Genomic DNA, 24,877 nt, shown 5'->3' with positions numbered 1-24,877 from the left:
ATAAAAAATGACATGGTCATATCTGATCTTAATGAAGGTGAGTCGGTATACTGCTTCGGCAACTTTGGAAGTGGAATGTATTTTGTTCCAGTGTTATAAGACAGACTGGCTTAAGGAGTACCAGGCATTTCAGTAGGCTGGCAGGGTCGGGGCTGGTTTCACTGCCAGTAAGTGCCCGTTTTGTTGCCGGGGACCTGCCATCCACATTCCTTCTTGCAACGCTTGTTAATGACAATGCAAAAACAAATGGTTTTAAACTATACTTTAAACAAGCTTTAAAACCAATTGATTTTTAATTGTTTATTTAGATGTACTGCCAGTGGCAATGTCTTTTAGGTCTCGCCTGAGACCGCGCATGCTCAGTCCTTGCAGCGATCTATTGTTACTATCTTCCTTCTCATTTCCTTGCATCACATTGCTAGTCACATATCTGAGTTTCACTTACTCCTCATGTTTTTGTTGCTTCGAAGGAGCATTGACCAAGTACTGATAAATTGCTTTATTAGTGTCCCTTTGTGGCTAGCGCTCAGTTTGAGGTACTTTTTTTCTTTTTTAAGTATTTGGTCGATTGTTCCGTCCCTCCTCCCCCCACCGCATCTCCCATATTGTTGCTAGACTTGTCCCTCAACCCCTCCCTTACTGGACCGTTGTTACTGCCCCGTCTGTCATACGACGTGTCATGGCACATACAGTGGCCATATCGGAAGGCTATTGATTACCTATAAGAAGTGATGGAATCGAAAGTAATTAAAAAAATTATTTTGGGTAGGAGGGGTTGGCATTTCAATGTGACTACTTTAATTTTTTTAAAAACAGCCACCATTTTCATGTAGAAGTGGTACGAATGGATTGCAAGCCATGCAGTAGAAAACATCCACATGCCAGGATTAAGGCATCAACTTCAAAGCACGTAGACTTCTTAAAAGTGAGGTTGATAGCTGCAGTTAAGCTGGGTCTGCCTTTTTTTGTACATACCGTCTCAGCCATACCATACTTTACAACATAGCTAAAAAAAAAAAAAAATTGACAAAGCCAATAGGTGTTGCATAGACGAGACCTATTGGCTTTGCTAGTGCTTGTTTCATATTTGACCAGGGTAGGACTGTGATCTGAGAAAATGAAAGCCCAACCAGAAATGTCACAGCCGCCCCTTGCGTTGACTGAGTGAACATAGTCGCATTAGTGACTCAAATGTAGAAACATATTGGCTCAGCTGTAGGTTTCACTCGTGGTTCACCACAAATTCAATGATCCGTCTACAGTCTTATTCCAGGAGAAATACATTCAGTAGATGGTGCACAATAACCCATCAAAGGTTATGATGCAGGAAATAGACATTCTTGTGAGTTGAAGGCGCTATGTAGCCGGCCACGTCCAGAATAGGCTTGATGCTGCTGCTGGGTATTCTATGGAGCAGTTGATAACATTATGCACAGGCTGTCTTCTCACCTAGAGTGCTTGCTGCTCAGATTACTGCTGCTCAATATGTTCAGATGTGCCTTGGCTCCAAGTTGTTGCAGGTTGGTACTCCCTGCGCCATGGGGGCTGATCAGGGTGCCAGCGAGGGTGGCACATATGTCGTCATTCTCAGGTTCCTGATCTCACAGGTTCAGATCTCGGGCATTCAAGTCGTCCATTAGGGTTCAGTGTCAGGCTCCCTGTGTCTACCTTGCTCCTAGAGGCAACGTTTGATCAGAAAGATGGGGGAAGGGCTTCAGATTTACGCACAACAACGCTACAATATCTTGTTAACCTTCAGTATCTGAGAAGCTGGACACGAGGGGGGCTGAAGGGGCAGTGGAAAGGGAGAGCTATACGGATTGTTAGGGCACTTAAATCAAAATATTATGTAAAATAACTAACATTTTTAGGAACTTCAAAACCGAGGAAGAAAAAGTGTGTGTGTGTGTGTTTCAATCTGTGTGTGCATGTAAAAAACAGGTGAAATCCCACAGACCCCACATTCCATACCCGACTGAAAGCACCTGTCCCAAACTTTTTACAACAGAAAACATTTAGAAGGAGGCTGTAACACCCCATGTACCTCACCTGATGCTCCGCCCTTGGTGCATTAGTTGAAAAAAACGACATGCCTGCACAAGCACTAAGTACTTTTTGTTAATAAGGATGGCCCCTGCTGGCGCCCCTTGTGTGTGTGTGAAGGACTGTGCAAGGGTTGTAATGAATAGGTCGATGTCATGCAAGGAGATGTTCCCACCACAGCCACAATGAAACTTGCGGAAAGACAGGCTGCGTACTTTGTTCTTAACTTCCATGTGCTACACTTTCATATTCTGTAAGAATGAAAGCAAATACTTTGTGTCTGTCTGCGCGCTCGATCCAAAGCCTTACTCCTTTTCTGTTTTTAGGTCGAGCCTAATCAGCGCGCTAGCGCTGCTTAGGAGGGCCTCTTGTAATCGCTCAGGACTTTTTGGGAAAACTCGTGCTGCACTGCATTTTTTCCAATGTGCGCGGGTGCATGTGTGGAGTTTACCTCGCGGGAGCCAGCAGTTTCGCCATATGTTCGGTCTCCTGTTTCAAAGGCTTTGTGTTCACATTGTGGCCGCACCGTCTGGTCACTGTTTTCGGTACAGGAGAGGGTCTCTTGGGATTCCAGAGGCAAGCAGTGGCGCAGTGCGGACAATAAGCAGTCAGCAGACTTCCTACTGACCACTAGATGGCAGCAGTACATTCAAAAAGAGTATTTATTCTGGTACATGACAAATAGAATTTTAGCCAAGCGTGGACCAGCGAAAGAATGTGTATTCCCTTTGAATAAATGTAAAATCAATAATTTTGTAAGAAAAGCTGGCAGGCTATAATAGAACTTTAATTCATTCTGAGGAAAACTTATGTGTGATCGGAGTGACTCTTGTTGTGATGTGTTCAGCAGTTTAACGTAGAGTAAATACGTTGCTTGCACATGAAGTCTCTGCCACAGAAAATCATTCTCCTGGGCTCTGATTACATTATATTGCAACCAAGCAGTTAAATTTTAAACTGACATTTGCACAGGCCGTCGTTTGACCAATATAAAATTGAAAACTGCTCTCACCGATGATGACCAGTTGCACTAGTCAGTCAGAGAAAATCTTGTTGTGTGCTACTTGTTCGTTTTTGCCGAGTCTTCTACCCCCTTGTACTCTTTTCTTACCTGTGCTCCAGCTTCTTTCTTTACTTCTCTCCAGTTCTTGCTGAATTTGTGGTCTTTTTCCTTCCTCTGCTTTTCTGGACACTCCTGCGCCAGCATATTCATGCTTTTTCTCAATTTCCAGGATTTTCCTCTCGTCTTGCTCTCTTTAATTTCTTTCCCCTCCCACTCCACCACTAACTTGCATCTCTCTGCTGCCTTTAACTCTCCTTTCTCCAGCCGCATTTCACGGACAGCTCATTATGTCTTTGCCCCCTCACCAGTTCCTGAAAGAAGGCATCCCGTACATGAACGAGGAGCAGGAGAAGCGGTTTCTACAGGACTATCGAGAAGGAAGCTGGCGGGTACGCAGGTTAGTAGCCAGTCGCAGTGAAGACCGAGGACAAATTAAGGCACCCACGCCTTTGTGGGTTGGCAGAATTATTGACCATGAGTGAATTGGGTTGCCTGGGAGGGGCGTCCGTCTGTGTGGGCCCTCTGCTGCTTCCTTTTAACTTGACAAGTAGTTTGTTGTGTGCAAGGATTTTTCTAACATATCAGTAGTTGTCACAGCCTATGAGGTTCCTATTTTTAACTGCACTATATTTTAATTGTGTTCTGTGGGAATTTCTTTAACTGTTTGGGGGGCATTTTAAATTGAGTATTGCTGCTACCTTTCTGTTTTGTATTTCTGAGTGTGTTATACTCCTTTAGTTTTTTTAACGGGACTCGCACGGTGCCTGGCGGCCATTTTTGTTCGGCCACCGCTCCTTGCGGTCAGCACTCCAGTCGCTGCACGCCGTCCGGCCATAATCCTTACTTAATATTCATGGATCGGAAGTGTAGCGGACGCGCACCAAAGGCGCGCCTAAGGCAAGCCCGTCTGCGCCATCCATGCCCAACCGGAACCAGGGGCCACAACCCCTGCTCAAATTGAGGAAAGTTGGATTATTTATTACCCTAAACAACTTTTGGAGCTCTGTAGCAGCCAACACGTTTATTGCGTGCAATTGCACCCTGCTATTTCCGAGAGTTGCGATAAGTGTGGCTTTATACTGGACCCTCAGTCATATAAAACTCAAAATGTTCTCGATAATTCCCAGTACTTCAATAAAGCACAGGATCTTGGAAGCCCCATTATTACTAACCCAGATGTTACATTTTTTTATCGTAGACTGTTGCTCGCTTCCTAAACACGTGCTAGAAATATTTGATCTTTTGACCAGTGCACGCCCGGATGCCATCTTCTTAACTGAGACCTGGCTTCACAGGAGCTCTGGCCCTGATGTAGCGGCTGCATTGCCAGCTAATTACTCCATTGTAAGAAGAGACCATGAAGACAGAATGGGTGGCTGTCTTGCAATTATTTTTAACAATCGATACACATGTAAATCTGTTAAATTAACCTTCAAGTGTTGCGAGGCTATGCTTTTCCAACTAGACTTGCCCCCTCAGTTCACCCGCTGAGTAATGTTACTCTACCATCCCCCTGGGCCCAGCTGTCTCTTGGGCTGCTTCTCTTCTTGACCTGATCGCCCCTCATCTGCTCGGAGCAGCTAACTTCGCGATTGTGGGGGACTTGAATCTTCACTTCGATGATCCTACTTGCTCTGTCAGCACTACCTTAATAACCGATTTGGCACCCATGAATATTTTGCTTCAAAATAATGGCCCCACCCATGTGGCTGGTCATCTACTGGATCCTATTTTTTCGACCCTTCCTATTGTATGCCGCTCTCCTGCTCTCCCTTTCCTTTGGTCAGATCACTTTTTGGTTGGCTGTAGGGTCACGTTAGACTTGAACAATTAATTTGCTCATGTTTTAGGCAATAAGTTTAACTCAAGAAACTAGATATGCAACTTTTCAATTTTTTAACCAACAATACCCCCACCCTCACCCTAGTCTTCATGACCGACCTGGAGACGATTAATAACTGGATCACTAACTCTGTTGATACTTGCCTCCCACCTTTTACTCAGAAGGTGAAAAATCACCGCCCTCCTGCCCCTTGGTTTTCACAAAATCTAAAAATAGAAAAAAGCAAATGTAAAGCGTTGGAAAGGCGCTGGAGAAAGGACTATGGTCTAAGTCAAAAATTGCTTACAAACAAGCAATTAGAGAATATCATTCTCTTTGCAATACTGCCCGCGGGGATTATGCGAGTTCCACCATCACTAATGGCCAAAAATTGTCATAAAACTCTATTTAAATTGGTGAATAAACTTTCCAGCACAGCAAATCAAGCTCCCCCCCGATTCTCACGGAATCGCAATGTGAGGACCTTGCATTGTTTTTTTAAATAAAGTATAGAAAATGTACTCTGATTTAAATAGCACAAACGCTACTACCACACAGCTAATTTCAGCTGCTCCCCCTCCATCTAAGACTGATTTTCAGTTGGAGGTTCAACAGGAAACTTGTTTGAGTAAATTAGAGCATTGGTTTCCGCTAGATATAATTTCTTTTAGTCCTATTTTAGGGAGCCTGAAATCTGGTTCTCCTTTAGACCTGCTTCCTGTCGCCATGTTACAGAAAATTGAGTTACCTGCCATGAGGTTGATCATGGAGCTACTGAATGCATTCTTGCAGGAAGTCATGATTCCACCTGAGCGGGAATAGTCATTTTTACCCTTACACTATCCAACACTTGCCCCACTGTTGTGTTAAAAGTATTATGCGCTGTAATGGTCTGTGATGTAATGGTAGTTTCTAAAAATGTGTTGTAATGGCAGTTTCTAAAAATGTGTTGTAATGGCATGCGTTGTAAAATTATGTGATGTATTGGTAGATGCGATGTAAAAACCATGTTGCAAAGGCATGCGCTGTAATTGTTTGCGTTGTAACGTCATGTGTTCGGTCTTTATGGTGCCCTTTATCTCTTCCCATAGATTACTCACTACCCTGCTACCCCCTTCTGTGTAAGTGTCGGCACTTATAAAATTACACGTATTTGCTTGATGACTGCAGATATTTTGAAAGTTTTACTTGCCCATACCCGTTGTCCAGGTTTTCTCTACCAGCCTTGTTTTGGTATGGGAAAAAGCACATTAATTGACACCAGCGTACCAGGCAACACAGTCTATAACCTGCTGGTGTTTGTCCGGGAAAGACAGAGTAGCTTGCCAGCTTTGTTGTAAGAAGACTGTCTTTATTGGAGCCACACACCAGCTTCATGTGTTGTCTGTTATCTGACTGTAACCCTTCTGCCTGGTATTGTTCTTTTTTGCACCTGAGGCCATAATGGAGCAACAACCCAAATAGTCTTGAAAAGTACTTTTAAGTTCATCCTTAAGCTGTTTCTCTCACTTACTTCTAGTGAGTACCTGCACAGAGAGCAGCAGAGAGAAGCGCCCAGGGGATCATCCCATGGGAAGTTCAGAAATCAATATCAGGAGAAGTCCCCTTATTCCTTGAAGAAATGGTCCTGGGACTGATTGGGGACTTGAAAGCGATATTCTCCTATCTGATCCAGTCTGCTAACTCTCCACAGGTCAAGGCCTTTTGGTAGGTCACGTTCGGGATCTTCAGGGTGGGCCCACAACCCTCTGGTCCTCTCTCCCTGCTACTATTAAGTATTATCCAATTCCTTTCCTTAGCCTCTTTTGGGCACGGAACAATATCCTCCTCGGATGTCCTAGCACCAAGGGCTGTATTACACAAGTGCCCTAGGGGTGAAACGGAAGGTGCGCTCCCTTTGTGTGCCCCACCGGATACTTTGGTGTTACAGAAGGAACCACAGGCGCATGTGGTCCCTTCTGTACTACTGCTAGAGCTGGCGCTACATGTGCACCAGCGCTATCTCAAGAGGGCGTTTCCTCATTTGCATGGAGGTGAGGTCTCAAGCAAATGACGAATCACTTTGCCTGTGTACCGGCCATATATGGACATGTCTGCAAAGACAAAGAAGCCATCAGGAGGTGCACTAAAAGTGTGCCACTTGAAGGTGGAGCACAGTCGGTGCTCAGGGCAGCCCTCTGGAGGGTACACAGTGGGTCCTATTGAATTCTCAGATTTCCACTGGCAAACGGGTGCAGTCGCTCTTTATAACCGCCTGCAGTGGGTTCTCTGTCCTCACTCTAAGTTCAGGCGAGTGCTGCCTGTGCAGTGAAACATGCAACTGCTGATTATAGTAGCAGCTCAGTATTTCATTGAACACGTTGCTCCCAGGGCAGATGTGAGTTCGGGGCTGCTCTCAGGACAGTGCTTTCATTCATTCATCTATTTAAAGGTGCGCCATGGCGCAAACATGAATAGTGGGCCCGAAACACATTACAGGCCCACGTGCCTATGTATATATCCTAGACTGACATTCATGTTGCACAAGCAGGTAAGTGCGCCTACAAGGGATTTGTCCAATGGTTATTCAACTATTATTAATCAATTCAAATTGGATAAGTTCTATTCAAGTAACTTACAGTTGGATTATTCAAAATGAAATTGAAAATAACTTGTCAATGAGAAAAATCATCAAAAGGGGGCGAAGAAAGAATTTGAGAAAACACAGGTGCCTATATTAAAAATAATAATTTAGTATTAATTTAGAATAGTTTATTTATACAGGGTACATTAAAAAACAACACAATGTAGCTGGAAGTGATGATTACGTAGAGTTAAATATCCTTGGCAGTTACAATTGTGGACACCTTTTCACAGAAAATGTCCCTAAGGCAATTTGAAGAGTTTATACAAAGCTATCATTGCTTTTAATACTTTGAATCAAGGAATAGGTGTGGTAGTCGACTTTTCAGTTTAATTGTGGCTATGTCCGTTAGATCATCCTCAGGATGTTGATTAAAAAAGACCCTTATCATTCAATAGGGATTCAGTCTGATAATTGCTAACCACAGTATATAGAAAGACAACAGTTCGTTGATTCCAACATTTAATGATTTCATATACTTGAAACAATGACCACGTTGTTTGCGGGCTCTTTGAATAAAGTCCGGTTACGGATCTGTATTGCGATACAGTGAAAATCCAGGAGTTCACACTCGCACGTGGTCATTGTTTCAAGCATTTGGAAATCATTAAATGCTGGAATCAACTAACTGTTGTCTTTCTATATAGTGCGCTTTGCAATTATCAGACAGAATCCCTACTGTTTCTTCACCCTCTTTTGATAGTTTACTGATTGACAAGTTATTTTAATTTAATTTTGAATAATCCAACTGTAAGTTACTTGAATAGAACTTAGCCAATTTGAATTGATTAATAATTGCTAAATAACCATTGAACAAATCTCTTGTAGGTGCACTTACCTGCTCATACAAAATACCCAAGCCTCCAAGGGTTTATTGGGTTTCCCATTTTTTGTGATATTCATGTTGCACAGCAACGCCTGGCAGCGCTGGGGCACTACTGCTGAGGGAAAAAAGATTTCCAAATCAGATCTAGAGCCATGGGATATTCAGAAGGTGAGAAGTCTGGGGAAGATTGAGTGTTTACCAGAAATATTTTTACTGACAGCAAGTAGTTTTTTTGTCTCTCTGAGCTGGCTGTCTCATCTTCCTTTCTGCCTCTGCTTGCAACCCTGCTTTATTACCAAACGTATGCCTTTAACCTTTCCCTGACTTATTGTGCCAATATCCGAGTATTGTAGGATGGTGTTTCTTGTAGTAAGATCAGATCTTTGCACACTTTCTCTAGAACAGTTTTCCAAAAAGGAGGGTGATGTAACTCACAAGTGATGCCCGCTTCCCTCTTATGCCCCTCTAGTACTTTGGAGAAGGATTGCCTGAAAAAGGCGATAGAAGAAGTGACCTGTTGGGTTACATCGGCAGCTGAAGGAGATTCCATGGTTCTGCGTGATCTGAACGGTGAGCAGCCATCTTCAGCTTGATTCCTTCTTTTACTCTCCTTCCATCCCTCAGTAACCCTCATGTTTCATTCCCATCTACTCTACTTATCTCTTCATCTTTTTCTATCTCACCCGCACTGTGCTCATCTGTTTTTCTGCCCTTCATCCCCTCTTCTGTATTCTCTCCTTCCTTAGATCTCTCTCCATGATATTTGTGAATTATGTCTTTTCTCTTACCACTGCATTTGTATTCTGTCCAGGTTTCGAAGTGTTTAATGTTCAGTTGGTGCTAAGGCAGGCTTTGCCAGATGTCTGGACTGTGCCCACGGGAAATGAGGTATTTTATAAATCCAGCAGCCTGACCGTGAAAGACAAAAGATGGGAGCCCAAAAGGGAAGTAGAGAGGGAGTTGTGAGCTAAGAAATAGGAGGAATACCGAAACTGCAGGGAAGTATAAAAGGGGAGATAAAGGGAAGCGAAGGTTAAAGTGCAGTGGCTTTGTATACTAAAGGAAGCCAGTGGGAATAGAACAAAATATTGCGGAGGATTAATCAGAAGTGCGAAAATGGAAATATTAAAATCGTAAACTTACTTGACAAAATGTACTGCTGTCTCTTTTTCCTTTTCCTTATTCTGCTGTGGTCTAATGCTTGTTGTTGCCCTTCAGGTATTTGTACAGAAGGTCTTACCTCGTCAGCGTTGGCAAATGGAGCATCAGGAATTAGACCCATGTCGCAAGGAGAGGATACTTCTGTCTGTTCTTGGATTCACCATCGTTTTCCGATTCATTGTAGCAGCAAAAAAAGTAAGACCATGGGTATCGTCTAGGGAAGATGTAACGAGTTTAGTTTGTTTAGTAACAAAGTTTCTCAATCCAGTAAACATTATCCTAAGGAAACATGTTTGCATGTTTACATTTTGAGAGTCCTGCTTTTTCCCCCTATATTATTTTAAGGACATCTGGGCACGGTTCTCTCTCTACCTTCCCCATCCTCTCCTGATTGGCTTCCGCGTTTCCTGCCATGTGTTAGATGTATTTTACTCCTGCATTTGCATGGGCGCCATTCTTGTTTGGGAGGAAAATGGATATCTTGAAATTCTACTTTTGAACTGGACACTTTTTGTGTTCAACATCAAAATGGAAAACTGCATTTTGAGGTGTTAGAGAATGCTTAATGATCAAAAAAACAAAATCAAACCAAGTAGAAGATCTTTTAGTTTAACATATTAGACCCCCAAAAAACCTATCCTTTCTGGATGACATGCTTGTTTTGTATTTATAACTTTAAAAAAACATTTGCAACTTTCAGTTTTGGTCTTTTTATAATAATCGAGGTTGTCATGTGGCTGGCTGTGCTCTGGCATCAAAGTGTTTTGGTCTCCTATAAATAGCCATTACCAAATGAAACGTTCTTGTGAGACAATGCCATTTTTGCAGAGTAACCCCCATCTATTATTTTGTTTGCTGAATTATCTTTTTAGTTTTTAGACTTTGCTCGCTGGGGCACTTCTGTTTAGTATATGTGATCTAACCCCTAAAACATGTAGATATTTGCTGATTCATGATTAGCTTATTTAACTTTTCTATAAGGCCATAGTATCTGATGCAGGAACACACCTATAGCATGTTAGGTTAATTGTTAACTATGGACTGCAGTTCTTATTTGCCATCCATAAGTGTGACATGGAAAATAGGGCTTCAGGCCGACCATTGTTTCCTGACTGCTGCAGTGTCAAACGTGCAATGCTACCCGGTAAAATATATTTTTTAACAGGTAAACTCCATTTTAATTATTAGTAAGTCACCCCTTTGTCAGCTTTGTTGCCCACTTTGTATTCAAAAGTGGGTCAAATTGAAAATGAATGTCCCTACAGTGACAAGGTCTTAAAAGCCCTTTTCACTGTGGCAGGCCTAGCCGTCCTATGTAGAAAACGAGACTACAAATTAAAATACTAATACTGTATCTCGGCAATAGGACGAAATAGAAAAATAATGCAGCCACTATCTTTAATAGATGTTAAAAAAAAAACAATTCAGTAAGTCAGATCTTTAATTTTTTATTAAGGAAACATTACTTTTACAAAGATACTCTTTTTCTGCCTGAATTGTAATTAGCATACGCCTCTTCCAGCTCCCAGCCTGTACTCAAGACCAGAAAAAGGTGGCTAATGGTTCCCAGGAGCAAAAGGTATGCTGACCAGAATGGGCAGAGATGACTCCTTTGAACTCCACAGAATATTACGTGTGGAGACTCTGTGCACCCATTTTGACACCGCACTGTGAAATCTGCTTAATGGGTCTGTTGAGCAATATCCAAGTCTTGTGGCGAAATTCAAATGAAGAGAACAGGATGCTAAGACCATTCTTTTTTTTTTTTTTTTTATTTTTTTTTAGAGTTTTATATAGTGCTGGCTAGCCCGGCGATATCAGAGCGCTTTTACGTAGATGAGAACGTGATAGTTGCACAGGTTACAAAAAAGTAGATACAAACAGCAATGTTCAACACTTGGGGAGTGGAGTGGAGCAATGGATATAAACAGGTACATGTAGCAGAGGGGAATCGGGAATTAGCCAGACGGTAGTAACAATAAGTTCAAGTCCCGCAGACCGGCACCAACCAGTGTACACCCGGGGGTCAGTCCATCCCACCGGGCCCGAACAAAGGCAGACCAAATTAAGTCGGTGTAAAACCCACAGGAGAGTTGTGGTCGTGGCACAGCAATGCAGCGGGACGGCTTCGCTCACCGCGCTGTAGACTAGCAGACACCGAGAAGGCCATCAGATGGGGGTAAAATGACCACCTCGCACCCACCATCCTCACCGTCAGGAAGCAGACGGAAGCGATGGGGGAGTAAGAGTGGGTCTCTGCAGTCCAACACTAGACACAGACCAAGCCGCCAAAACCAATATCATGGACGAGACAGGCTGCAAGCGGTGCTCCTGCTGAAAACCTCCCATCTCCAGGATGGAGGGCTCAGTCCGTGATCACCAGTCCCAAAAAACCTCAGCCATTCAGAAGTAGAGTAGGACCCCAAATGACTCACCAGTGGAGGAAAGTCCGTCTCGACTCCTGGACCACAAGAGGGATGCCTGGGGATGAGAGGGCAGAAGTGTGGAAGCCAGTGCTCTCTCCCCCTCCAACCGGGGTAAATCCTCTCGGGGACCTCGTGAGCCGCAGTGGTAAAACGTGCAGGGCCCCCGTCTTGAAGGTAATCCAAGTGTTTATTGCCTGTGAGAAGCAGTTGTAGTGGGATGTAGAGTAATAGTGGCCGAGTCCGGAAGGTAGGTGATCGCGAAGGATTAAAACCCAAAGGTGAGCACAAACAAATTGTTTGAATTTGCATAAACTTACAGGAATATAGCAAAGAAGAGAGCGAATTTGCAGTAATTTGTGATATAATGTAATTGTTTTTTAGATGCTATCTACATCCCCTGACGCTGAGGATTAGTACAAGTAGGTTGTAACTGTTTCAACCTCTTAAACTTTTCCTTGCATTTTCGCTAAAATCTTGTCTAAATTTAAGTTTTCACTTTTATACACCTTTTTCTGCAGTAGCAAAGGTTGAGAGCAGAGGCCCTGAAGAAAGCCATGGTATTGGTTTCCCTACTGGCTGAAACATGTTGGCCCATTTGCAGTTATTTGCTGAAACTGTTTTTTGCACTGTTCTGTTTTTTTTGAGGGGTTGAGTCGCTATCCTAATAAAAAGAGCCTTTTTTCGCCTCTTCACCCTATTTTAACCCACCACTTTTTTGTGTTTTTGCACTGCACTGAAATCCCTTATGATCTACTACTTATGGTCTAAAGTGATTGTGGGTCTGATCCAATTCAGCCTAATATCGTGGGTATGGCAACAAGTCTCTATGATCAAGAGACATACCATCCCGATAGATGGATGACCAAATGAGAAGATTGATCATTGTGATATATTGATGGGAATCCATTTAGTTGTATTTGGATCTCACTGGTAATCACTTGTTTTTTGCTCCTTTTCCTGCTTTTTCTGTCCTTTGAGGCCTTTAGGTAACTTGTGTCCTGACTAACTCAGTGAGGAGTCGAAGCCAGCGAGCTACATTAGTGGCTTTTTAGACCCCCGGTATTTTCTTGTATTAAGGCAGTCATCAATGAGAGATTTGCGATGCGAGGGCCTGCATCAGTGAAGCTTCAGGCAGCAGCGGTTCTGATGCGGGCTATGAGTCCCTATTCTGATAGAATCTTTGCAGCAGAGGCGGCGTATCAATCTGATTAGGTTTCTGCTGCGCAGCACATGAGATGCGTCTGTTCTGCTGTATCGACAGATGGACTGGCAGATCAACTTCAGGCCTGCTTTCAAGGGTTGAGGACTGGAGTTAGCACCACTTGGCTGGGTGAGACTACCAGATGGCAGAGTCCAGGTACTAGGTTCAAGGTTGTTTGAGTCTTCTGTGCCTGAGGCTCTAGTCAGGAAGACATCCATGTAACTCTCGGAGTCACTCTGGAGTCCATGGTTCAACAAATGCAGTGCCAGTCCTTCTCACCCAGGCAATAGGGCTACATGCCAGCTCAGCAGCACAGCAGTCCATCTTCCTGGCAGTGTCTCCACGTGTCCGGAAGTTTACTGAAGAGTTGGTGTCTGGGGTCCAATATTTTTTACCTGGGCCTTCTTTTGAATTGGAAGAAGCTTCTAAAGGTTTCCCTTTGAAGTTCACAGGCTTCCTCCCTTTCCTGTCCTTGCTCCAGCCTAACTATAGGGGGTATGCAGCCCTTTGTGCGGAGGCAGGACACCACCTATTCAGGTCTAAAAAGGGATATCCCCAGTTTCGCCCTCCTATTCAGCCAGTGATGACCGATCCAGGCACACCGGAGCTCTTTATTGTATGTGGTAGTCTAAGAGGACTACACAAAGCCCAACTGCCAGCTACACCCAGTAATGTGACCCAGAGACCTGCTTGAGGGAACCTAATGGCTTATGCAAAAAAATGGCAACTATCTAAATGTATTGTGAGGAAACAAGGGAACCCAAATAAAGTCAACCAGGGACCTTGGAAATTGAGCTATTATTGAGAACAGTGGTCCCTAGAGAAACACAAATAGACCATGAAAATTCACAGTGAAGTATTGTAGGAACCCAGACCGATTAGTGCGTCAAAGGCAACGGCGCGGTGTGTGCAGAATTGACCCATCTGATGATGGGAAACGCTCAGTGGTGTTTCTGTCGTAATAATGGAGGGAGCCGCAGCTGCGTGCTCCAGGGGTCCAATGGAGATAAAAGCCTCAGTCAAGATTCCTCAGTGGCAGGAAATGTATGACGGCTTCCCGGAAGGTCTGGTCAGTCAGTTCTCGGTTGGTATCATCAACCTCTCCTCTACCTATATCTTCGCGAGACTCGATAACGCTCATTACAGGCAACTGTTCACAGGCATCCTTATCTTAAATGTCCTGAGGATGATCCATTTATTGTTTATATGGATAGAAATGGCGTCAACACTCTAAAACACCTTATACACTGTTCTGAATTGCCATTTAATGTATAAAGGTGTTCTTTTGCGATTTGTTAATCACATTGAGAATTTTATGTATAACAAACCTACAGCTTTGCCTAGACCTCTTTGTGTGTGTCCTATTGCTTGTCCTGTTTAGTTTTAGTAGGATACAGGCTTGTGTCCCACTTGAAATTTTTTGTTTATGTTGTTTTCATTGGATTTAAAATATTAACTATTAGACCTCTGTCCGGCTTGACAAGTCTACTAACAAATGTACAGATTGGGTCTATATTCATTCCCTTGTTCCTATTTGTGTTTCTCTAGGGACCCCTGTTCTCAATAATAACTACTGAACGTGGCATTTTTTAAATTGTAATTTTAAATCAGACTGCACCATGAGAGAGTAGTTTTCATTACAATTGTAAAGACACCAAATATTAACTGGTTACAATTCACCATTTGGAAATTATCACTTATTAAATGTAATAAGGTAACTCCAGTGTTATCCTATTGGAGAGGCAGGCTTTGCAGTAGTGAAAAACTAGTTTAAGAGTCACTACCAGGACATGTAAAAGTTCACCCTGCCCTCTGGGCTGTCCAGGGCCTATACTAAATGTGACTTGCATGTTTTCAAAAAGTAGCATTTGGCCTGGCAAAAGGTAAATTGTGCCTGTTCGTATTTTCATTTTTAAAAAAAAAAGATTTTATTGTCTGAACACACATGTTATGCAAAGCTCTGCCATCCAGAGTCTACTGCCATCATCAATATATCAGTAATAGCTTCAGCATTTTAGGAAAGAAAGAAAAACACAACCACCCAACCCCCCCCAAATAAAAAGTCCCACCCACCCCATGCGCCGCTGCTTGTCCCACTAACAACATAGCGTCCATACACAGAGTTTACCATGTCCACCAAAGCACCAACCATGGTATCTCGTAGTCCAGCATATCAGAGAGTCGGGAGGATGGCCTCTTCGGGCGGCGGGTTCAGATCCAGACCCCTACAGTCTGCCCACCTCTTCCAGATTTTATAGTGCTTTTGAGGACATCCCCTGGCTATAAATATGGGCTGTTCCAGACCCATACAGAAGTCCATTCCGTTCTTCCAGCCGGCTAGTGGCGAGGCCTGGGGCGCCTTCCATGCTTTGGCTATATTGCGTTTCGCCAATGTAAAGCCTAGTAACAGTAAGTGCTGCTTGTACCTGTTGCCCCCTACCCCCGCCATGACATGCAATAGAGCTAATTAGGGTCCCTCTGGAGCTCCCAGGCCAGAACCTCATCCAGACATCGATGCACCCCATCCCAGAATCTCCACAGCGCCGAGCACTCCGATATTTTGTGCAGCAGTGTACTTACTTCCGCTCCGCATCGGAGACATTCGGGGGACGCCACCATGCCCGCCCTCCACAAGCACTGTCGGGTAAAATATGTGCGGTGTAAGTAGCGGAATTGAATCAGTCGCAGGTGAGTGGAGATTGCCGCCCCCCTGGGACTCTCTAGGGCCTCTACCCAATCCTCCTCATCCAGGTCTCCCACGTCCTGTTCCCATGCAGTCTTAAGTCTAAGCAGGTCAGAGGAGCAATGACGCACAAGTGTCTGGTAGATATGCGATAGCTTCTTATCGGGCAGTTCCCCCATAAAGAGTTTGGCTTCCAGAGGGCTGAACTCGGGAAGCTGCTCCAGACCCGCCAGATAGGGTGTCGGAGCATGGCGAAACTGGACATACTTGAAGAACTGGGTGCGGGGCATCCCGAATTCCTCCCGTAGATTTTCAAAAGATTTGAGGGCGCACCCTGACATAACATCGCCACGGGTAGAGATGCCAATTGCATCCCATCCCCGAAAGCCAATCAACGTGTCCATCTGGGGCAGTCGACCGTTGCGGCAAAGGGGGGTTTCCTGGGTGAGCACATTCCACCAGCCCATTCTCCGCAGCGCTTGCCTCCACACACTAAAGACTCCCTGCCTGGCCGAGGGAAGGGGTATCCGAAGCGGCGCTGAATATAACAACATATGCATGGACGCCGAGCCAATCAAGAACCTCTTAACAGCATAGGCCGGGTCACCCCTATCTCCATACCACCAGTTGTTCAACACCAATAGGTGCGCCGCTTGATAGTACGAAAGCACATCCGACGTGGCTAGCCCCCGGTGTATGTTGATAAGAAGCACGTCCGCAATGCCACCCGCGCAATGCCCCACTCCCACAGAAACCCACTCAACGCCGAATTAAGTTGCAGGAACCAGCGGGGCGAAATCGCATGCGGGTGATTTTGTAGTTGGTACACCAGGCGTGGGAGCGCCACCATCTTAAAAATAGCAGACCTGCCGAGTATAGACAGCGGCATCCTAGTCCACACTTCATGTCTTTGTGCGTGCGATCCCATACCAGGGTAAGGTTGCAATCGCGGGAGACAGCCGCTTCCTCAGACAAATAGACTCCTAAATATTTCACCCCGTCCGTTGCCAACTGAAGGCCCGATGCCCATTCTCCTACGCTCTGCCGACTGCCTAGCATCCAAAGCGTGGATTTGCCTGGGTTCATATAGAGGCCAGAGGTTTCTCCAAAAATTTGTAGGATGCGCAATAGCCGCGGCACGGAGCGGTCCAGGTCAGTAAGAAAAAATAAAACATCGTCCGCGTATAATGCAATTTTATCAGTGAGGCCTGCCGACCACCGAAACCCTTTAAGTTGGGAGTCTATGCGCACCCACGCAGCAAGAGGCTCCATAGCGAGCGCAAATAAATACGGGGAGAGGGGGCAGCCCTGCCGCGTCCCACGTTGGACTGGAAACGAGCGAGAGACCGCACCCCGACGCGCACCGAGGCTGTGAGGTCCGTATATAGCAACTGGACATACGCCAGGAAGCGTGGGCCTAAGTTGAGACGTTGCAATAAGGCAAACAGATACGTCCAGCTCAGGAAGTCAAAGGCCCTGCCCATGTCTGCCAGGAACAGCGCCGCCGCCTCCCCCAAACACCCCCAGGCTGATATCGTGGCCTGGGCCCGCCTAATATTATGGCGAGTAGCATGTTCGCATTTTCAGTGTTAAACTGCACAGACTGCAATGGCAAACCTGAGACATGTATAAAGGTGCTACTGGCACAATCGGTGCAGCAAGCAAACTAGAAGCATTAACTTTAGGGTTAAATTTGTTTTGTTGCCGTCTCATTCAAAGCAAAAGATTCATGATAAGCGGCAGTCGTAGGGGCGTCACCATTCGGCCCTGAACCAGCCATCATAGCAAATTTTAGAAATGGAAACAGAACTACTCCCCCCCCCCTCCCATCCCCTACCCTGGGTGCCAGTGCCATCTAAATTGTCTTCTAAGGTCAATTTGTATGTGTCCCTCCTAGGGCAGGAGTCGAAGGAATTACTCTGTTGGTGCTGTCAATCGCAGTAACATTAGATATCTGGCAGGTTAGTTCTGTGAACTCCTGTGGGGCAAGAATGTGATGAACGGCTGATAGATCCTTCTGAATGTGTCCCTTTGTTGTGCCAATGCCAGTGATAGCCCTTCCATCCCCAATAGATGCCATATATGGTGTAACCAGTCAGTCGTGATAGAGCTCTTTCAGTGCTGAAATGGGTTGGTGAGCTGCCACCAGGGTTAGTGCGATTTGCCTGACTCTTCTGGATTTGAGTGGAAAGGTCTGTGGTTTGGAGAGGGGCAGCACCCCATATGCAGGGAATCGGGGAAATTAAGTATTAAAGTGCGTATCAATGTCTATCAAAATCTCCTTCCAAAATTGTGTCAACCTAGGTCAATCCCACAAAATGTTTACCAGTGTGGATCGCACAAAACAATACAGGGTGGATGATCAGCTCTTTGTTGGCTATGAGGACGCCAAAAAGAGTCCGGCCGTGTAAAAGTGGACCATGTCCCGATGGGTCATTCTTTGCATCAAAATAAGCTACTCCTTAGGAAAAAAAGAACCTCCATTGGGACTGCGCACCCATTCCACCAGGGCGACGGCAGCCGCTACTACTTTCATGACATCTGCCTGGCAGCCACGTGGGCTTCATTGCACACGTTTACCAAACACTACTGCCTGGACAGCCAAGTCCTGAGAGACTCCTTCTTTGGCCGTTCAGTTCTCCGGGACATTCTGGTGTGAAATTGGTTCGCAGACCTACCTTCGGGGTTGGTATTGCTGGGGTATCTATTCTAAGGCGAGGAATCCATAACGAATTGTCTCTTTCAGATGAACAAGTCATTTACCTTCGGCAATGGAATATCTGTAAGAGACATAGATTAGTTATGGTTATGGATTCCTCACCGCCCCACCCATCCTCCCCATTTGTGAACTGACTTTTAGGGTTAATGATTCTATTTCAGGGCCCTAGTTTTGTTCACCTGTGGTCAGTGTCTTGCATGGCTCTGCCTTTCTGGCGTGGAATGTCATGTAAAGAACTGACGTCAGCCTGTGAGGGCAACATTAGTTGTACCACAGACCATTGGGTGGTACGTCACCTCTTTGTTGGGGGCTCTGGGGCCAAGTTGGTCAAGGTAATGCAACAGAGGGCCTTATGCAGGTGGATATTCCTCTACATCAATATCTGCTGCGCGATGACCAAAAAGCAGCCCCCGGAAGGGTTGAAGGCCCATTGCACTAGGGCCAGGAGTGAATTCTCTAAACCGACAGCCACAGAGAACACCATTTACACATCCCAAGAATACTGTGACACTCTCTGTGGCTATTTCCACAACCAGATTGCTACCATCTACAACATATTCGACCCCCAACCCACCACTCGACAACCTCAACCTACCAGCAAACACCAGCCGAACGATCACCAACTGGTCTCCACTCGCCACTCATACCACCACAGCCATCATATTGTCCATCCACTTGAGGGCACCCACTGACCCATGTCCCCACCATCTCTTTAACTTAAGAACTAACCCAAACAAAATTGAACTCATTTATCAGATGGGACACTTCTAAGTGTCAGATGGGAACCTGGGCATCAGTGCACTAGTGCCTTGATAGCCAGATCAAATGTCAGGGCATTTTGGCCATTCGGTTCTGCAAGACCGTTTGGTCTGAGTCCTTCTAGAGACCCACTTCCTGGGGAGTTACTGCTTTGGTATCTTTTCTAAAGGTGAGAAATCTGCAGTTAGAAGTGTCCGTCAGTAGAACTTGTTACTTACCTTCAATAGTTCTCTTTCTGGTGGATACTCTACGTAACTGTGAAATCCACACCACCCTTGCCCCTCCCCATTCCATGAAATGTTGTCTTTTCCATCTAAAATGGCCCTACATAAGAGAAATGCACAACACCGCAATTGATGAGTTTTGAGCTTCTCATCTGAACAATGTCCAGAAAGATAATGATATCAGCATGCTTGGGTGGTGCCTATATACAGCTCTTGAGATTTAATTCTGGGGTGGAACTTGCGTGGTACCTGTGGAAATGATAAAGGTGAGGAATGTGCAGTTAGAGGATCAACCAGAAATAGTGGCGCCAAAGGTAAGTAACTTGTTGTTTTTGAGTCAAAAGAAGAAAAAAAAATTCCTAGTGATCTATACGATCGAAAGATACTTCAGAATGCTAATCTCTGTTGATGAGCAGGCATTATTTCATCAAGACATTTCGTCAGAAACCCCCGTTCAGAGGGCCGCAGGCCAATCATGGGTTTCTGGGCAAAACCGTGGGGTTAAGACCTTTAACTCGTGATGTTTTGGGGCCCAATCCCCTATGGATCCTGAGCAACGGGGCCAAATACCCCATCAGCACTTGACTCTCAGTGGTAGCGCAGGTTGAGTAATCCAAGGCTTCTCGGGAGGGGGAGGTAGACTCAGGGGGGTAACACAGGTTCAAATACTCTCAGCTGCCGCAATAAATCATTGTCCAGTCAAACACTTGCTAATGTGACAAGCATTTGCAATTCAATAGGTCTCGCATTTTAGAAACTTTGTACCTATTGGTATTATAAATGAAAATTCCTATTATTATGTCAGGTGTTTTTTTTTCAACACAAATAAATGGCATTGTCATTTACAATGCTAAAAGGTCAAAATCTCGCGAATGCAAAACCTATCGCATTGCAAATGCTTGTTAAGCTTTACTTCAACTCAGTTCAATAATTTTCACTTTGAATTAAATTTTAAATCTGCGTATGACCTATGTGGTTGTGCCTTCCCATCGCCATCAAAGACAAGATTTGCCTCAATGAACATTTGATCTCTGCTGTTACCGTAACTGTACACTGTCTGCACAAATGGACGGAGAGGTGGTCTTTTGCTCTCACATCCTGCACCAACACTGAGCGAAAGAGAAAGACAGAGACATGGCTGAACTGCATTTGCCATGGTAGCCATTTACACCATTCTGGATAAAGCTGAACAGCAACATTGTTTTCTTTTTTGGTAGCTATTATCTTGGGAATTATTAACACCTTGACTGCTGCCCCAATTTCCCCCCGGTGCTGGACATTCCATAACTGGGTGTGGTAGTGACGGAACCATTCCGTCATCAGCACAGCTCAACCGTGACTGATGACGGAATGGTTCCATCACAAGCATCGAAGGGGTTAAGTGTTTAGTGAATTTCACATCCATTGCAGAAAGCTAAGATCACACTTTTATAATGAAAAAACCCAATATTTTGCTTTCCACATAACAAGAAGGCCACTATATAGATTGAGCAATAACCTGGCAATATTTGACAAATTGAGCCTAGCCCCACTTTATTTCAAAATGTTTGTGTTCATAGACAAGTAAGCAAACACAGTAAGACATACAAAATGTAGTCTATATCTTAAATGGACACATTTGAAGTCCCTGTTGAACAAGTTGTCATCACAGGGCATTCAAACCATGATCAGCAGTGTTCCTTTTGGCTAAGAATATATTCGCTTAAAAAACAAATCGGTGTTTTCCACACCACTAAACCTCTAGGGAAAATTCTCAGAACAAAAATGTGAGTGTACAAACAGTTATCCCTCATGTTTTATGCAAAAGACAGTAATTAGTAAAACCACCATAGTTTTGTTCTGGGGTCACAGCCTAGCCTGCTGATCGACCGTTCACACGCACGGCTCGAACATTCTTTGGTGATTATTTTCAATGTAAGTTTTGAAAAGTTTGCTTCAGTGTGGCGTGCAGTGGCTGTTACAATCTTTGGCGTGCTTTTGATTTGAAACCTCACGGGGACGGGCATGGCTTTAAGTGGGCCGGATCTCTCCAGGTCTGACCACCAGCAGTTTTTTAAAGGTGTCCTCGAAATGGGTCTCTATCGGGCTCTGTTTTGTGCCCTGGCACAGGCGGTCCGTCTTTTTTAGAGCGTTATAAAGGAAGGGAAATCCTTTAAAGAGAGTCAATTTCTCTCTGGATTTCCCTTTTATTTTTGAAACTCAGGAGCAGCAACATTGTCGTGCTGTCACCAGGGCTTTAAGTGGAAGCCTTTTCAATATTATATACAAGCCATAGTTGCTGCTTATTTATCTTATGCAACTAATAACCATTGCCAAAGCCAATAGTCCTGACTTGTTGGAGGTATGTTGTTACTTGTTGTATCATATATCTTGATGCAATGACAGAAACAGCTACGTAGGATCTTCAAGTGGATCCTCACTGAAACAAGAACAGTCACCTAGGCCCTCGTCCCCAGCAGGCTGGACTACGGTAACGCACTCTATGCAGGAGCATCGGCCAAGTTCCTGAGATGGCTGCAACGCATCCAGACGGTACTTCCCCCCCCCCCCCCCCCTCACCCCTCCCCCCCAGCCCCCTGCAGCCACATCACTCCCCACCTGAGAGACCTACACTGGCTCCCCGTCAACAAGAGGATAACCTTCCACGCACACAAAGCCCTCCACGACACCGGCCCAGGGTACCTCAACAGACGACTCCGCTTCTACACCCTTACCTGCAAGCTCTGCTCTGCCGACCTCGCCCTCGCCGCTGTCCCCCGCATCCGAAGAACGACAGCTGGAAGCAGATCCTTCTCCCACCTTGCCGCCAGGACCCTGAACACCCTCTCCACCAACCTATGGCAGACCCAAGACCTACTGGCCTTCAGAAGACTATTCAAAACCTGGCTCTTCGATCAGTAGCAGCACCCCACCTCCCCCACCCCTCACCCCCATCGCCTTGAGACCCTCACGGATATGTAGTGCACTTTACTAGTATCCTGATTTATTGAAACAGCAATATACCAGTAGGCGGCACACTATGCTAAGCACAGATTTTTAGCTTGGGTGTTAAGCCACGCCCTAATTACATTGGCCACACCCCTTTGAAGCTCCCCTCCCCCAGTTTTTTCATGCCACTTAACGGGTCTGGTTCCTTAGAGTGTATCGTGTCTGCTTCGCTGTCTCCGGTCTGCATTTGGATGGACGGATGCAGAGCTCTTCCAGTCTTTAGGAGTAACGCAAATGGAAGTGTTCGTTTTTATTTCCCTATATTTATTTGTATGAGATCAGACTTGAGGAAGAATACTGCACAATAAGTAGCGTTCCGGACGCTGGCATACACCTTTTTTATTTTTTATAAATAAGTGTGTATGTTTTATATTTTTATTTATAAATCCATGCCAGAAAAGAGTTTGTGTGGCACTTAGTTGCTTGGGAGTGAGAAATAGCTGAAACGGTCTCAGTGAAGGAAAAATAGTAGAACAGATAAAGTTCCATTCTTGAGTTTGTGTGATGCCAGGGCAGCTATGGGTAACGGGGTGAATCAGGTGGTATCATGCCGATAAAAAGGCAGGTATCATCGGTACACAGGTGGTGAGATGCACAGGCACTGAAGGTCATCTAGGTGGTGCAGTACTTGGACACACTTGTGTGCCAGCAGTTATTAATGCAGGTAAGGTTACTCCACCTAAGAAATGGGATAGCCTCCATGCCTATTCAGTCTTTGTCCTCTCACACTAGGCTTATAGTGCCTGCGGGGACCAGCCACCACTGTGATTATAAAAAAAAAGTAAGAGATCTACATGCCCGCCACTACCTATCAAAGGCTGGAGAAATAAAAAGAAAGGAAGAATGGAGGTGCGAGAACTGCAACAACTAAACTGAAATGAAAAGATGAAATGAGCATTCGAAAAAAGGGAGGACTTTAAAAAGAGACATTGGCTGACAAGGGGTTAGAGAAAAAATGTTTATAACGTTTCAGTTGCATTAAAAAAAAAAAAAGATTTTTGGGCAGGGTTATATAGCGCAAACTCGACCCGAATGTATTGGTGCGCTTTACATGAGCACCAGTTACGTTACACAGGGACACATGAATTTCTTGGTAGGCCTGGGGAGATTAAGTGATTTGCCCAGATTCACAGGAAGCTGAGCCGACGCGGAAGTGCTCCCTGTGCTGTATATCATGTCACAGCAGATAGTTTAGCGTGTTTATAGTGGCACTTCTGATCTTGTGCCAGCAGATGATATAAGCACCATACCCAGCTAGAACTTGTCGTAGGAGGCCAAACTCCAACCTTATTTGAGCAGGTGATGTATGGGGCGGAAGGCAGTACATAGTTCTATAGGCTTTGACCTGAGTGTTATCCAGCTCCTTTGCATCTCTTCCCTGCATTGCCTCACTACCATAAGCAATAGAGGGGAGTAGTTTAGCCTGGACTACCTTCAGAAGCGGAGTCAGAGTCGGCCCCATCAATTTATTTGTGGCCGTCCAGCTGAAAATCAGTCTTACCCACACCAGAAGAATAGGAGCAAATGGAGTCTGTGTGTGTCCTCTTCGCAGGCGCAGAAGTTTTTCACATGCAACCCAGTCGGGCTGTGGTTCGCTGATCTAGAGTCGCCGATCCTCATCTGCTCAAAGGCAGTTTTTACTGCAGCCCCACATGGCTTATGACGTTGTCGACTTGGTTCCACACATGGGCTGGGGCCTGATCGGCACTACAGCACACTTAATGGCAACCCTAACTGGCATACGGGGTCGCCTACTTAACACTGTGCATAGACAATGACCCATTTTGTTCAGCAGTGATCCCGGAGACTCTTCTCTGGCATATGAGTATTGCCAACATTTCCCTGCACATGGTCGATGACCGATCGGTGCAGCAGCCTTCTTTTGTCGCCTTGCTTTGGGGATCCACCCTCTAGGATTCTCTCCCTGGACCTTGCTCCCTCCAACGCTGTACTCTTCCTCATAGGACACACTGGTATTGGCAAGCAGAGAGGTGCTGGTGTTTCAGATCCCAGAGCAGGTGGTCTAAGTTTCCCTGGGTTTCCCCTCACCAAGCTGGGAAATTAGCAGACTTTGGCTCTAGTCCTGGTCATAGGCAGAAGCATTTCAGAGCTTCTTCTCCTCACTCAGGCCGACTGCCTTGTTGACAGTTGACACATTTTGGGGTCTGGAGCGCCCCTTCTTATAGTCCATTTGCAGACACCTAATGTGATTTAGAGTCGGTCCTTGAAGGCTATGTTCGGTGGTCTGCTTCCTTTTTGAAGTGCCCTCTCCTTTGTTCACTCTTTCTCTGGAAAGCAGCCTGGATGACCCCACTACACAGGTCACAGAAGTGCACACC

The 24,877-nt window shown here is 45.1% G+C and overlaps 1 protein-coding gene across 1 annotated transcript in view; it reads left to right on the top strand.

Moving 5' to 3' along the window:
• The window catches only part of PNLDC1 (PARN like ribonuclease domain containing exonuclease 1), a 338,277-nt gene that overhangs the window by 102,170 nt on the left and 211,230 nt on the right, over nucleotides 1–24,877 (top strand). The window contains exons 6-9 of the mRNA XM_086953672.1: nucleotides 3,415–3,503; nucleotides 8,847–8,947; nucleotides 9,189–9,265; nucleotides 9,596–9,733. Of these exons, the coding sequence (XP_086809798.1) occupies nucleotides 3,415–3,503; nucleotides 8,847–8,947; nucleotides 9,189–9,265; nucleotides 9,596–9,733 (405 nt within the window). The remainder of the gene's footprint in view (nucleotides 1–3,414; nucleotides 3,504–8,846; nucleotides 8,948–9,188; nucleotides 9,266–9,595; nucleotides 9,734–24,877) is intronic.

The sequence above is a fragment of the Lissotriton vulgaris genome, chromosome 1_2, assembly GCF_964263255.1.
Source record: "Lissotriton vulgaris chromosome 1_2, aLisVul1.2, whole genome shotgun sequence".
NCBI lineage: Eukaryota > Metazoa > Chordata > Amphibia > Caudata > Salamandridae > Lissotriton > Lissotriton vulgaris.
Note: the sequence above shows the minus strand (reverse complement) of the source record. Positions and strands in the feature narration are given on the sequence as shown.